The sequence below is a fragment of the Plectropomus leopardus genome, chromosome 13 (assembly GCF_026936395.1).
Source record: "Plectropomus leopardus strain MGB_pleo_1.0 chromosome 13, ASM2693639v1, whole genome shotgun sequence".
NCBI lineage: Eukaryota > Metazoa > Chordata > Actinopteri > Perciformes > Serranidae > Plectropomus > Plectropomus leopardus.
In genome coordinates, this window is record NC_142188.1 from 17,391,612 (window position 1) to 17,407,697 (window position 16,086).

The window sequence follows — 16,086 nt, forward strand, 5'->3', positions numbered from 1 at the left end:
CATTCACAAAGGCAACCCAAAGTGCTTTACAGATTACTTTAAAGCAAGGGACACATACTAAAAAAAATATAGAAACAAGGAACAACAACTGATAACACATACATTTAATTTAAAAAAAAATTAATCAAAAGCAATGGTAAACAGGTCTTAAGCTGGGATTTGATGGTAGTCAGCATTGCCTCAACTCTTCTCGCTATTTGCGCCACATTTAAGCAGAATAATAGCTAAAAGCAGCTTCATCTTGTTTATTTTTCTCTTGGAACAGCCAATAATTCAGAACCAGCAGACCTGAGAAGCCTGCAAGGTTCATACTGGGTCAGGGGATCTGATAAGTATCTTCAGTGAAGTTTTAAATGTGCTGTTTTTGTTTCCAGCAGCAGTGTGGTGCAACAGAGAGAGTTTGGGCTTCTGTGTGTGAAAACTGTGAGAGACGTGTTGCTGGGAAACATTTCTGAGCCATGTGAGCTATTATCAGGAACATGATCCACACTTGGAAGGAATGTTTGTTCTACTTCACAGTATGTGTCCGCTGGCTGTGCTAAAGATGCAATGTTCGTAAAAAGTTTTCCTTTTTGGGAGGTTTTGGTTTTTAATTAATCATCACTTCTGACTCCCTCCTCAATATTATATCAGTGGTGGACAATTAAGGTGTACAGTTACTTGTGTTGTGTACTTAAGTATATTATTTGAATATCTATACTTTTGGCTACTTGATGATTGTTTTTTTGGAAACTTGTTTGTTTGACTCCACTAGATTTGATTGGGCAGCTCATCAGTAGAGACAGATAGAGGAGAAGGCAAGCTGTTTCACATTTCTGGCAATGCAGCAAAAAATGTTGAATTGATGTATGTACTGTCAACAAAGCAGTCAGCATGTTTTGATCCAAATTAAAGCTAGTAGTTGTTCAGATTCTGCTGAGTCCTGTAGTTGATAATGTTTGTTTTAATTTTAAGTTTTAAATCTCGTCAGATTAAATAAAACAAAATGATGAGCAAGGAGAAGAAGAATAAGAAGAAGGTGAATTAACCTAGCCTATGGCTTGTTCACTTGCGTTACATGCATCTACAAGCAGATCAGCGCATTCAGTGGGTTGTTTTAGAGTCAGTGGGTTCTGTAAATGTGCTGTGATAATACCCAACAATGCATTCAGATTTTCAAAAAGTACTTTGTGTACAGTATTTATAAAAGTAAGTACTTAACTCAAGTAATAATTTTGCTCAGCAACTTTAACTTGTATTGGAAAAGTACCAGTAATATCATACTTTGTCTAAAATAACGGTGTACTTTGTCCACCCCAGTGCTTTACTGAGGTTAACACAGATTGTCTGATGGAGGTGTAGCTAATTTTCTTGTAAGTGTGCCCAAGAATCTGTTAAAGTGAGACAACCTCTCTTTCTCTCTAATGTTCTCAGTCTCTTTCACTCTGTAAAACACTCTCAACATCTTGGCTGAGGATCGGCAGAATGACGGAAGCTGTGGTATTTCAAGGCTCTATAAATAGCTATCATCATTTCCCACCACTGGTTGCCTTCACACACGCAGCACGGGAACACTGTGCCCATTCAGAAGTATTGTGTGGGCAAAAGCTGCTGCAACAGATGTGGAATCAGTAATCCCAGTCAGTCACCATGTTAGGAAACTATAAACTGGCGAGTTAGAGGCAAAGTACAAGGCCTGTACTCCTGGAACACTGTGCTCATTCATGCCTAACACTGACAGGAAATGTCAATCTCAGTCTGCTGCTTGGATCTTTACGTAAGCTATTTTTGCATATCACTTTTTTTCCTGCTTATTCACTTGTTCTGTCAGTCTCCATCTGTTTTCCCATCTCTGCCTCTCCTCTACAGAGGAATGTGCATCTCAGCAGTATCTGATGAAAGTGTGGTTAACAGGGCGCTGCTGTGTGCATGTGTCTGTGTTTTCATGTTTTTTCATGTTTCCTGAGCGTACATGTAGCCTCCCCAACAAGACGAGAACTGTCAGCAGGAAAATAAGAGGCAGACACAGATCACTTCCACTGGGATTACCAACCCAGAATTTGGGTGGGTTAGAAAGAGCCTAGAGATCTTGCTGAGTGGGTTTAAACTGACCAAGTAGACATACCTGGTTGAGAAAACATTGTGTAACACCAGGCTCTGGTCTGTGAGAAAGTGCGGACTGTGAATGATGAAAAAGTGTACGTTACAGTCCCAATGTGGCATGTTTTCTGCCAGCTCCACTAATGCTTTTCTGCAGCTCGTATTGTGCTCTGTAAACCCAACCCTTCACCAAAAAAAATGTTGGCATTCTACATTTCTGCAAACCATGGATACTTTACATTTGCATGTTATTACATAGCGGATACTTTGAAATGTAATGTTTCTCCAATATCATAGTTAATGTATGGTTAAGTTTAGGCATAAAAACATCTTGGAAAAGATCAGGTTTTGGCTTTAAGAAAACAGTTTTGGGGGCACAATTCCTGTTTTTAAAAAAGCAGTGATGTCTCGGTAAAAAGAACCAACTGATATTTCATGCAAATTCCCTGGCTGGAAATGCAGAGATGTCTATGTAAAAAAAACAACCTCTTTTTGTGTGACTATCCCTGATGGAAAAACACTAACACCCAGTTGTAGAGCTTTAAAAGCCACTGGAACAGCAATGACAGCGTCTTGCCTATAGATGACATCGTCCTCTCCCCGTTCTGATGATCTCATATATTACCTCACTATAGAAACATTGATATGATGTGATACATGTGAAATGTGCAAATGTAACCTGTGCTTCATAGAAATGTACAATGCAATAATTTTATTCTGGCAACTAGTCTGGTCCACCACTATGCTTGGAGGCAAGAAGCAACAATATAATTTGAATCACACATTTTTTTCAAAATTTTTACTGACAGGGTTAAAAGACACTCCTACCATTTCTCTATGATAATCTCACCAGTGATTTAATCACAGCCATGAGTCACAGCCATGCCATTGTTATCCATTTGAACTTTAGAGCTCACTTTTAGATTTACTGGCAACAAACTCTGTATCAGTTTTTCAGTGAATTGACATCAGTCCACGGCAACAGTGTGCATGATGCTGAGCTTTCAGGGAGGGCCAGAGGAACCATTTGGAGGGGTTATGACGACTATTGGACGGTTGGTCGCTTGCAGACGGGTGGGAGAGCGCGAACAGGAAATGTCTCTTTGGTTGAGTAGCCAGAGAAAATATCACATGGTTGGCACTCCAGAGAAGCGTCTGGCTATATACATTTTAAAATTTTCTTTACTGTCTGCGTAGCTGGAAAAAAATACAACAGCTTCACTCTTGTGGTGCCCACACCCTCCTAATGGTGTCAGGAGGTAACATATTCCAAATTTGTGTTATTACCTGTGATTACATGGGTTTCTTGTTTGGACAAAGATGCAATGTCTGAGGATTAAATTCCAAATGGGCAAAACTGACAAACGTGTTTAGACGTGACACCTATAAACTGTGGGCTGTGTAATAATAAGGAGCCTGTTAATGTGGTAAACTCAAAGAGACTTTCAGGGTAAATGTGGAGAATCCTTTTCTGGCCCAAATTGTCAGCATACGCTATAGTTGTGAGTCATCCAAAACTTAAACGATTCACTATGGTTATTTTCAATAACAAACTGAACCCTGGATTCAGTGCTTTGTTTATGAAGAACACAAGTCTGTTGTGGTCTGACTCTGTTTGGTTGTATACACAGCAGTGTGTTTCTTCAGGCGCCGGACACGTGGACAGGACAACACTTCTGTGGAAATCTCAGAGGGGGAGACGGTGGGTGGGAGTTTGGGGGGAGGGGGCGACTCCTCCTTTAGAAGTGTTAGATTTATACCCTGCAGCTGGTTAACATTAACACTTCCACTCCCGTAACTCAGACCACAGATGTCACCTTGCTCTCAACCCGCAGGATAATACTGTACAGTTACAGTTGTTCATGGAAGTACAAAATAAATAAAATACCCACATTCAGACCTAATTTGATAAAGTAATATCATTTTACCTGTTTGCAGTTTGAACTGTCTTTACATGCTCACTTTTTAGCATAGGTGTAGATTTTGGGAGGACGCAGCATACACATCCCCTGCAATAAAACATGCAAGTGGCAGAGGACTTTTATTCTGAAAAATCTAGATGCATTTACACCATAACTTGATGCAGAAAAATGCTTTGTCAGGGGACCTAAATGTCTAAATATGACACGCTTGGTACCCTCCTGTCTCAGTTCTGGATGTTCAGGAATGGCATGTCAATTCATGCTTGTTATATACATTGTATCTTTTAAAAATACACTTCTGTTTTCACACGAAATGTACAGTTTCTACTCATTACATGCAGAGAGTCTTCTTCAAAATGATTACAACGCAGGTAAAACACTTTGTTTTCAGGTCTATTTCCTTGTGCAACAAAAGCACATGATTCAATTTAGAACATAATGGCTTGGCTTCAAATTTACATGAAGAAAACAGCAGGCTTCCAGCTGAAAGTCCAGAGCCATTAACACATTTGCCACCCCTCCATATACAGAGTATCACTTTACATTACAATAGTCAGTAGGTGCCGGCAGTGTTACAAATGATTCATATCACACCAGTGCAAAACATTCCTTGGTGTGTTGTTTTCTGACACGGACATCCACTGACAGAGCAGCAACAGCCTGTTTGATGAGTTGGGTTGTTGCCAATTGCCTCTAAAACTAATGCCCTAGATGTGTACCAAACTGCCACGAAAGGTGCCTCTTTGTATCAGCATCTGACACCGACATCACTGACAAGGCTGTGGTATTTCACAAGTTGGGTTTGAAAATGGACTGAAATTCACCATAATGAAGAAAATTTAGTGTTTGAGGCTCAAATTTCCCATTTCATGTGTCCCTTTGCTGTGCTGGGATGAAACCTCCTCCCTTGCTTTTTAGGGTTACTGTGCCTCTGAATATAGGGACCAAATAAGTCATGTATGAATTAGATAACAGCAGATGTTCTTTGCAAACAGAAAATATTTGTCACCTCTTTTTTTCATTGTTGTAGCGTAAAGCTACTTTTATATTACACTGTAATCACTGCATTTTTGTTGCCTTTGTTTTGATACTTGAAAGAGAATCTGGAGCTGTGACAATACAACATTTGATCTCTAATGCTCGTTTCCAAGAATAACTCATTGCATTCATTTGGAAACGTGCAAGAGGAGAGAAAAATGGCCAAAAAAGGAAAGTGTGTGTTTATATGTGAGTAATCTGCAGCCTTTTTCACTGTATACATGCCCCATGCCAGCAACAATAAATGTGCAAAGTAAACACAAATTAGTCAGAGAACTACACAACTGTTCACACATAGTCATGGTACTTTTACTGCATGAAGGCAACCGAACAGAGCTGTCACAGCGTGGCTTTGGGTGCTTTTTAATCAACTTGTCTGCAGCATGTTTTTAAAACTGCATGCCGACTGGAATAGACAAGAGGTTGAATCATCTTCCGCTGCTTGGCTTCATTTTCATTGGCTGAACGTCAGCCCACCTCCAGAACCCCAACAGACTGTTCCGGTAAGAACAAGCCTCTTCCCAGATTATTACACACACACACACACACACACAACATGTACACGATGTTTCCAAAAGTAGGATAACTCTCATGCAACACACACACATTCTCGCTATCATGCAGCACATGCATGCACATTGTGAGTATGCTTGTGCAAGTGTGAGTAACTCGCTCATTGTCTGTTAGAGACACAGATAAGTCTTTCATGTGGTAAAGTGGCATAGCACATAAATGATCCCTGCTGATTGGCAGAGGCTTTTATCTCCCAACAGGAAGTTCCTGAGGGCTTCCGTCACTAGCGCCTCTAAAGCTGTCTTTCATTTAGAAAAAACCACCAAAAGCACAATTTGCGCACACGGTCCAGCTGGAAATTTAACTCAAAATACTCAAACAAAAATTAGCAAAGCATTTTACAGTTTGTTTAAATGCTTCTAACCCCAGTACATGATCAAAACCAAAGAGGCATCTCACCAGCTCTCACTTACTGCTCTTTATTCTTTGGCTTTACATAATGAACACTTAAGGAATATTTTTTTTTGTTCAACATACACATTGTAGCACCAATCACATCCATATTGTTGGGTTGTCATTGTCACAACCTGGCTGAGTGTACAGCATTCTGACAGAAGGCACTGATAAAGACAAAGAAAGATAGTCGTAAGCAGAAGTGTTTTGAGTCCGTCACACTTCAGTTACTGTTCAGTATAGTTTGCTGTTGTACAAAAACACATAAAAACACATAAAAATATATACTTTAAAAAAAAGATAATGACAAGAATCCCTTTTGAAAACAGTTTTAGGAATCCTATAAGAGGTTTTGGATGGACAGTTACTCAGTACCAAATCTACAAAATTTATGTCAAGGCCATTGTAGTGTAAATTTAACACTAGGGTTGCAACGGTATAAGATTTTTATGGAACAATAACCAAGGGCGTTATTAATATTTAAGGACATTGGGGGCTTAAACCAGTTTTTAACTGTGATGAGGAAAATACTAGCTGTTACTTCACAAATACTGTCATTAAAAATGTATTGACGAGAGTTAGAAAACTAGTTAAATGTGTGTTTATGTGTGAGTATAAACAGAATGACAGATTATTAGATCCAAGGTTGTTTTTTTTTAAATTTTTTTTGTTATTTAGACTTAGTCTTATGTTTGAAAGATATATATAGCTTTAACATATGCGGCTATAGCCCTGGACACCCAGGCCTAATGACGCTACTGACGATAAATTAGTCAGGAAAAACTGAGTTTGTTTCACGGTTTTACAGAATTGCTATTATTAACTAATTTTATCTAATTTTGAGTTGAACAAAATTTTTAATTCAGTAATATAAATCTGAAACCCTTTTTTCATAGAAATATGTGTAAAAAGTCTCCCTTTTCAAAATAAGTGAATAAAGGTGAGATTCTCGGTCTAGTTGCATTTTTTCCGTACTGTAGATAAGCAAATGTATGTAAGGCAGAATGATAAATGTCAGTTTAAAAACCAGTATACCGCTGCAACCCTACTTAACACTGAATATACTGTTACCACACTATAATAATAACTACAGAAATGTTATAAAGATTCTTTATGAGGGGAAATTACATTGAATTACTGTTAAACAAACTTAAGAGGTGGAGGCATGGCCTTAACCCCAACTAGGAGAAAAACACATGTCACTTTGCCTCCATAAAGGGATACAATGCTTCCTCATTTCCAACCAGACTCCCACCCTGGGTAGCTAGGCCTCTGTGCTGGGAGCTGGTTGGGTATTTTCATGTCAGTAACCCTTCAAACACTGACTTTAAGGCCACAGAGTGATGTTTGGATGATTCTGCCTCATCACCACAGTGGAAAGTTTGGGAGACGATAGAGACAAACCTGTGGTTAGAGTCGGGTGAAGTCAGGTAAACTGAGACAGTTTTGGTAGATTATCAAGAAAACCACCTAAAACTCTGAATACTACCTTACGTGTTGCTTTTAGTACTTGTTATGGTTCTCTGCTGTATTTCTATAAAGAAAATATAATGATAAGTGAAATATTTTAGAAACTATGGAGCTTTAACACACCAAGGACCTCTACCACACACCAGTGACATGTTCAGATAAAATGGAACAATCATGATTGTTTTTAAAATGGTTAAACTCCTTTATCTGTTCAATCATTAAATCATTAATGTAAGCGGTTGGCAAAGATTCAGCAACATTTCTGTCATGCTTTCCCCGTTGTTTTGCTAACTGTGTCTTTGGTGCCATGTTGTCTATAATGGACATGTTTGAGTACTTCCATGTCAGTTACAATTATAGGCAGGCTACTTCTGGAGGATTGTGGCTTACATATGGCTCACTGCAAAATCATGATTTATGGCACCTGGTAGCTCCAAAAACATGCTGGTTTTAGTATAAAAACTGTTCTATTTTGCTCAAAACCCTTAAAAAAGGTAAGAAGTAAAAAGTATTGTGAAGATATTTTCATGAAAAGTCAAACAATAAGATAATGCCACATCCTACAATCATTTTTGTTGTTATGGCCTTATTATTTTAGCCATAGGACAGCAATTACCACCATGATATAATAAACATGCCACAGGGCTTAGGCTACCCCTGAAGTTCTGTGACCAGTGGATTTTTGAATATTTTGTGTGCCTACACAAGCAATGTCAGATCAATAATAATTTATGTAAAGCGCATTTGTAATAAAATGCAATGTTGTGTTTGGTGACTGACTTAATATCTAAGGAGCCCAAGATATAACATCTTTCTTGTCCCATTTTACCTGATGTCCCACCTTACCTGACTTCATCCCAGCTGTTGAGTTAAATTACAGTGAAGTTAACTATTCCTCATCTTGCTGTGGACCCATGCCCACCTCCCTGTCACCATCACCCCCCTTCAGTCCCATCAGATGACCGTCTGTTCTCCCCGGCACTTCCTGCACGCTCCATAAATAACCGCCAGCAGGTAAACCAGGCAGCACAGGCAGGCGAACACGGCGGCTGTCAGGTAGACCTTGTACAGACAGGGGTGCTCGTACTGCTCCAGGTTGCAGTACGAGTGGCGTTTGGTCTTGTGGATCATGACACCTATGGCCGGCATGTACAGCACGGCGGCGGCCACGTCGTGCGCCAGGTTGGTGAACAACCAGCGGTCCCCTCCCAGCAGCGGGACCAAGTCCTGCTTGTCCAGCAGGGTGAGGAAGAAGAGGGCGAGGGTGAGGAGCCAGAAGAGGACCGCGACGAACAGCACGAAGTGGATGGATCCTTCGTATTTGTTTGCGGCGATGGTGACCCAGAGCCCGGCCCCGAACACAATCTGCAGGATCCGGATGATTCCCAAAAAACTCTTTAGGAACTTCAGGATATTCTTCCTCACCTGCGGCTGGGGAGGTTGGGGTGGCATCTCTCTCCTCCTCCGGTCACTCTCGGTCCCTTTTTCCCGAACAGGGCGGGTGCTTTGTGCCAGCTGCAAACAGCTGGGGAAAAGATGCGCAAAAAGTGGAAATAATGAAGTGAGAGGTCCGGTTTGTGGTCTGGCTATGAAGCCAAAGGTGGACAAGTTTTGGGATAAAAAAGGAACTCTCTGTTCTTTCCACAGCCCCGGGGTTTTGAAATGAAAAACCTTCTTGTATGTTTCGTCTTTTCCGTTTCCTCTGTTGAATGTAGCGTCTGGGGGGCTGGGTGATGGAGACGGGGCGGCCTGTAATTCAAAGCCTGCTCCTCCTCTGCTGGACTGCTGGATTCATCCATGTCCTGTGTGACCTTTCTCTTTTGTCTTCTAAGTAAGAAAATTGCAGAAGGCTTTATCACAGTCAAACATGACGAAATGTAATCAAATGTGCGCAGAGACAGCAGGACATGAGATTTCGCCTTATCATGAGCATAATCACTTTTAGGCTGCAAGCTTCAATACATAGACATTACTCTTGTTTCTTAAAATAAAATAAAATAAAATAAAATAAACAAGATAATACAATAGCCTGTAAAGTCTTGTGATATAGGCTAGTAGTCCTATAGCCAAATATAACAGCCCTATAATATAATATAGTATAATATAATATAATATAATATAATATAATAATATAATATAATATAATGTAATGTAATGTAATGTAATGTAATATAATATAATAGTCATTTAATATAATACTATATAATATAATAATGATAGCCTAATAATAATAATAATAATAATAATAATAATAATAAGAAATACATTGTAAATATAACATAACAAAGACATAACAGTGATTTCTTCAATTCAACTTTATTGAATAACACAGACTTGATACAGTCAGAAAATCTGTAAGACACATATTCTCAGCAGTGATATTTGGGAGCCCATGCGTCATCCTGTTTACGTGTTTCTGCGCAGGATGCTGCTCACATGTTACTTCCCTCTCGCATAATTGACAGACGGTTCTCGTGCCAGTCAGGCTCATTGACGTCAATGGATTTCAGCTCATTCACCCTACGTGGCCAGGAGGCGGACCTCTCCACCTTCCCCTCGTCACCCAAACCCCGTGATTTGTCAAAATAAGCTGTGCCCCATCCCCGAGAGGCGGGACCAGAGTGTCTCTCCACCCTCATTGGTGGTTTGACGACATTCATTTGTGATTGACGCTCGGCTGAAGGACAGAAATTGATCGCAGGTGAAGCTGGACAAACACACTGTCCCGCTGCATGTCAGCCGTTGTGGGAGCTGTTATCGAAGAGGAGCAGCAGTGCAGAGGAGGTGCTACAGGAGTAAAGTGCACTGGATTTTTTTAGGTAATCATCGGGTGAGCAGAAGTCCTTTCATTTTTCACATGACTCTCACAGGATTCCTGTTTACTTGCTTTAACTGACTGCCTATTGAAACACGGTACAGACAGAACAGTAAGTTATTGGGTAACAGCAATTAAATTGTCTTATATAACAGGGCCACGAGTATTTTAAATAGGATTGCGTACTTTTTTTCAGTCTTCTTAGGCTATTATTAGTTTTGCATGAGATCCGGTAAATGTGCATTTGTGCGTTGGTTAAGCAAACACTGGACTGTAACCAGTGGGGGGAAATAATGGAGAAGCCTGTGGCGCTTGGTTAATGTAAACCTACTTCTAATGTGAAACAAAGGGTGTGTGAATGTTTAATTATTTGTCTGTGTAGAGCTGCATCCCATGATTATGATTATTTATTGAGAAAATCACATGCATGAGCTCAAATAACTCGCTTAACCTACTGTTAAATAAATTATTACTGGTTATGTATAGGACAGTGTAAATTATTGCTCAAATGTTGAATATGATGCAGTGTATTTTTTTCATTTATTTTCTTATAATATCTGGAATATATAGGACTAAATAGCAAATGTGTAAGTAGGAAGGTAAGAGATTTGAAATTTGTATGAAGCTGAACCATATGAGCTTAACTGAAAGAGAGTGAAGAGAGTGTGAAACTTTATTTCTGACTCAGTACATAGTAAGTTTGACCAACTGATTTCATCTAATCAGAGGAGTTTTCAGCGATATAAACTCCACAATCTGCTGTTGAAAGCTAGTAAGTGGAACTCACTTACAATTATTTTGTCAAGCTGAAAGAAAGTTGCTTTAGTGGAAAAGCTGCTGACCTACATACTGTCATGATCATGGACAACCAGCTATTGTATAATGATTTCTTTATTGGGTTTACAAGACACCATTACAGTAGACTATTGTTGCAGTGATCAATCCAAAATACATGTTATCTTACTGCTCAGTCACCAAACATAACACCCTGCCTTCTATCCCAGACCTGATAAACAAATTCTGCCTCAAAAAAAGAAGGTTTCCTTTCTAAAACATAACTCAGATTTTTTATTGTCATCCAACCACCAAAAGAAATTAACATAAATGGAGGTCATTTTACTTAAACGTATGTACATCTCTTATATCTATCTATCAGTGCCCCACTTTAAAACCACATGTAGAGGAAAGAGAGATGAAGTCGCCATCTGCAGTTTAATGCTCTTTAAAGCGCAGGTCGTCACTCACTGCCTAAAGTAGGATTAAAGAATCAGAGCAGAAGACTCACAGCTGACTGCTTTTAGTTGTGACAGCTATCTATAGGCGTTGTGACGCAGTCTGTGCTCATGTACTTTCCATATTCTGTTCTGTTGTTTTTTTTAAAGGATCAGTGTGTAGGATTTTATAAATATAAATAATAAATGTATTTTCATTAGTGTAATTGTCTCAGAGACAGTTTTCTTAACCATTTAAGTTCACAAAGTTGTTAAAAGGTAATTAAAATATAATAAATAAGGTGTTCAAGATGTAAAAGGTTTGATAAAGATGTGTTTAAAAGATACTCTAAAATGTTTGGTTAAAAAGTGTATTGTCTTTTTATTTAAGTTCTTTACTTAATGCAGAGTGTAACCCCACCCCAGCGTAGTTGACGGCATTGTGGGAAATGTGATGTCATGTGATGAGGTCATAGGTCAGTAGCATTGTGGGTAAGAGTAACATGGCTGTAGACAATGAACATATGACTCTAGAATAATGATATACATGTGATCCTGGAGCTGGCAGATTTTCACAGTGTCTGAGGTCTGAAGAAACAGAAAAAGAGAACAAAATAAATCAGAAAACATCACTTGGAAGCATGGCTATTAATTCTTTGCACTGGCATCGCTACGATTAATTTATAATCGTTTTCAAATGTCTTTATTGTGAAGCAACCATACAGTGTTAATGCATGTTTCCATATAATGGACATACGATTAGTTTATAATCATCTGAAAATAAGAATCATTGTGTTTTTGTTACCTTAGGATGAGCTGTTTATATTTACACACAGGGCAGGTCCTCTAACAAAGACTCCACAATGTTGTTGGCCAGAACAAACAAATCAGACACTGGCTTTAGATAAGTCCACTTACGTTTTAACGTCGGCCACTATAGTTCTCCAACACACTTGGCTCACAGAGGAAGTTCGAGTTTTAAGTTTAAAACGTCTTTTGTCTTGCAAATGCATCCTAACGAGTGGAAACTCTTACCGATTGCTCCACAGAGTAGGGCCAGTGTATGCCACCTTTTCCACTGTTTCTCCGGATGGATACCGGACCCGCCCCTCCTCCTGCCTCCATGGTGGCGGGCCCTTCCTCGCTGTGGCGCCTGACTGAGAGGAGGAGCAGGAAGGCTGGCTCGGCAAACATTTTCAGCAACGTGAATCTGTGGCAGCTCCAGAGACTGTTCAGGGCAGCAGGGGATCAGGACGCGGAGCAGAGGGCCCAGCTAATTTGGGGTCACGGAGATGAAGCTGAACTGGCGCAGGCTTTGATTGGACTGAGGACGCGAAGTAACAGGAGAGGGCTGAGAGCGAACGGGAGAGAGGTGCTGGGCTCACACTGGCTACGAGCCTTCAATCACCTCAGGTACAAACACTGCTGACCTGATACGATTTTACATACATTTACAACTTCGGATGTCCCAAACAATTTTTTTTGCCCCTGATTCCAATCAGTTATTTGATATTGAGTATCTGCCAATACTGATCCAATACTTGTATTTAACACAGCTGCACAGTGCACACTTCAAGCACTATAAAGTTATGAAAATCAATTCAGTGTTTATGCTTGACAGTTTAATAGCTCTGAAATGCAATACATCGTGACAGGTCCTAAGAGTTTAGTTTATGTTTACAAAATAACAAAGTAAACAAACTAAAAATATTTTTATATCGTATCAAAGTTCCACTTAGTGCAGCATTTGTTTGTTTTTTTTTTAACAAAAATAAAGTAAACACACTCAAATGTGTCTTCAGAAATGATTCCCAAGTTCACTAAGTGTAGCATTGTAATAAAAGTACAGAACACTATACATGAGTAATATAATCACAGATCCACTTCAGAGTAGTTTTATAGCTGAACTTTAACATTCCCAGATACAACAAATAAAAATAAGACACTGTTTCGCTTATTACCACATTATAGTAAAACTGCTTCACTAAAAATGAACAACAAAAAACTCAGCCCCACTTAAAGTGGTGAAGCAGCTTAAGTTGGACATGAATAAAAATCAGATTTAATTGTTGGAATAGCAACATCACAATAATATCTGCTGCAAATCCTTCTCTCTGTTTAACACAACTGTGTGACAGTGGACGTAAACAAAGGCTTAGGTGGAGTGTGTGCTCAGAAAAACAGATCCCAATCCATTAAAAAATGCATTGATGGGGCTTGATACATATCCTTCTGATCCGATCGGGACCTCCCTATTCCCAACATTAATCATAGTGACTTTTTGGCATTCATGTTGTTAACAACACTCTTTATGTTGTTCAGGATCGGGGAGAGCTCGCCAAGCAGCCATGGGAAGGATCCCGAGGAGGAGAGTGATGCTGAGGCAGGAGCACACAGCAGTTCAGAGACACACACACACACCTCAATAGGGACAACGGGAAGAAGTACAGGGGCTGCAGCGGTACTAACTGAGAGCCAGGGATCTGCGGGGACTTCTGAGAGACCAGTTAGAACAAGCTCAGGACTGAGGAGAGGAGAGAACAACCCAGAGAGATACCTCCACAGAATACTTCACTGACTGAACCAAAACCTCTGATGCAAAACTGACTTTAAGTCTGAGAGAGTCTCCCAACACTTCAGTCTGCGCAGCCTGCGTCTCTCTCCTGATTACAGCTCTGATGTGTTCACAAACTGGAGTGAGGTTGAATTAACTTCTGGGAAAAGCAACAGTTGCAAATGAAACTGTCTGGCAGGTTGAAAGAAAAGAACAGCTTCTCATTTCTATTTCTTTCTGATCAGATGGCTGAATACTGACACCGTTACTTGTTGCAGACACATCTGCAGACACAAACCTCTGACTGGTTCTGACTGTATGTTGTGGTTACCTCTCAACATCTGCCTTAAGTGTTTTACATGCATACTGAGAACTATAGACAGTCATGTGAATTTTAAGTGGTTTTGTGGTTTTAATGGTGTAAAACAAAAAGCGTGGAAATGAATAAGTGACTTTATATGAGCTATCAGGCTGAGAGCACTGATATTATAAAGCACTGGTTCCCAACCTGGAGGTCCCAAATCCCATTAGGGGTCACCAACGTTTGATGGGGGTTCTTGAAGCCATATTGATTGTAAGAAGGGTGGGAAAACTTCTTAAAAAAGATAAACAGTAGCCCCTATATCTCAGCATTTTATTCATTTCTGCGAGGAAAGCTATAATGAAATTAATGTTTTTGCTTTTAAGTTTGGATTTTTATTAAAGATATAAACTTTAAAAAAAAACTCACAGGATAAGGACACGCTGAGACCTGAACACAAGCTATACTCACAGAGCCCTCACTTTGATAAACAGCTGCGTCCTGCATTGGAAAAATGTGCAGTTAAAACAACAAAAGTGCTAAAAGAACAATGGCCAATCGTCAGGGAGAAGAAAACAGATTTTTTCCAAAAAGAAGCTTATAATGTATGTATGATTTTTCATTAACAAACAGGCAAACAAAAAATACAGAGAATTGCATAAAAAGTTTCTAAAAATATATCAGGAAAACTCATCAATGTACAATAATTACGGGAAAGAATTTTCTCAGAATTCATCCAAATCGTTCATTTTACATAAATATCCTGCAGTTAATGCGTTCAGTATTTTGGTTAATTGTAAAGGTTCTCAGGTGTTCAGTGCTGTTACTGTTATTCATGTAATATGGTATATCCACAAAATGTGTCACTTAGTCAGGGGTCATCAGTTTACTCAGTGATAGAAAAGGGGTCCCTTAAGGTAAATGGCTGGGAGCCCCTTAAATGTGGCTGAAGTGTGGATGTACTTATCAACAGTAACATCCACTTCCTGTACCGCAAAAAGCCAAATATGTAGATGGTTATGTGTGTGCTACGTTACACAACACTATAGAAGCGGCTAAGAGTGCAGTGGGGCAAGAATAAGTGTCATGGTATGTAAAAATAAAATTTCCATATACTGCACATTCAGAGAGTAACTTCTTCAGTCACTGGTTTGTTATCAAAATTGAAGTGTGGGGTGGTCAGTGTAGCCGAGATGAAAATCAATCAATCAATCAAAAATAATGATTCATGACTAAGAGGCCAAACTGACAAAAGGTCCCTCAATGTTCAGGGAAACTTGAGAATGTGATGTTTTCATGTGAAAATGTTGGTCACAGTATGAAAAACCCCCACTTTGTCCATGAAAGACTGAATGGCACCAACCTTGATGAGGCATTTTAATAACACTGTTTGTGTCATTTTTAGTTTTATTGCAATAAAGGAGTCTTTGTATTGCTTGTGTCTTAGTTATAGTTATATAGCATAGTTATAACACAATGACGATTGTGACTCTGTAAAACAGCTGCAGCTTTCACCACAGTCTGCCGCTGTTAACCACTGAGCAGATTCACTGGACCAGTTGGGTGTTAAGTGCCATGCTCAAGGGCACCTCATTAGCACTTTTGGATGAGTAGAAGAGCGTTACACATGTCATTTCCTGGATCCATGCATTTTCAAGTGCTTCTCTCACTGCAGTGCTCTGAGAGAGGACTGCTTGTTGGCAGCTAGTGGAGCTGTTAGTTTGTCCTAG

At 39.5% G+C, this 16,086-nt stretch overlaps 2 protein-coding genes across 4 annotated transcripts; one reads left to right on the forward strand and one right to left on the reverse strand.

Moving 5' to 3' along the window:
• Window positions 1-6,015: 6,015 nt before the first annotated feature.
• marveld1 (MARVEL domain containing 1) lies at window positions 6,016-9,232 on the reverse strand. Its single transcript, XM_042501680.2, has one exon. It carries the CDS (start codon window positions 8,925-8,927, stop codon window positions 8,430-8,432), a length of 498 nt encoding a protein of 165 aa, XP_042357614.1. The 5' UTR covers window positions 8,928-9,232; the 3' UTR covers window positions 6,016-8,429.
• A 900-nt stretch (window positions 9,233-10,132) lies between these two features.
• LOC121954288 (arginine vasopressin-induced protein 1-like) lies at window positions 10,133-15,788 on the forward strand. 3 transcript variants are annotated; one of them, XM_088086367.1, is made up of 3 exons: window positions 10,133-10,402; window positions 12,551-12,914; window positions 13,824-15,788. In XM_088086367.1, exons 2-3 carry the CDS (start codon window positions 12,565-12,567, stop codon window positions 14,077-14,079), a joined length of 606 nt encoding a protein of 201 aa, XP_087942493.1. In that variant the 5' UTR covers window positions 10,133-10,402; window positions 12,551-12,564; the 3' UTR covers window positions 14,080-15,788. The 3 variants fall into 3 exon arrangements, with proteins under 3 accessions (XP_087942493.1, XP_042357611.2, XP_042357612.2); XM_042501677.2 differs by having other exon boundaries at window positions 10,134-10,305; XM_042501678.2 differs by having other exon boundaries at window positions 10,136-10,294.
• The last annotated feature ends 298 nt before the right edge of the window (window positions 15,789-16,086 follow it).

Bases quoted from the DNA above. Each gene is read 5' to 3' on its own strand.
- marveld1 (XM_042501680.2), bottom strand. From the start codon at position 8,927: ATGCCACCCCAACCTCCCCAGCCGCAGGTGAGGAAGAATATCCTGAAG.
- LOC121954288 (XM_088086367.1), top strand. From the start codon at position 12,565: ATGCCACCTTTTCCACTGTTTCTCCGGATGGATACCGGACCCGCCCCT. The intron at 12,915-13,823 runs GTACAAACACTG...TATGTTGTTCAG, and splicing joins CGAGCCTTCAATCACCTCAG to GATCGGGGAGAGCTCGCCAA.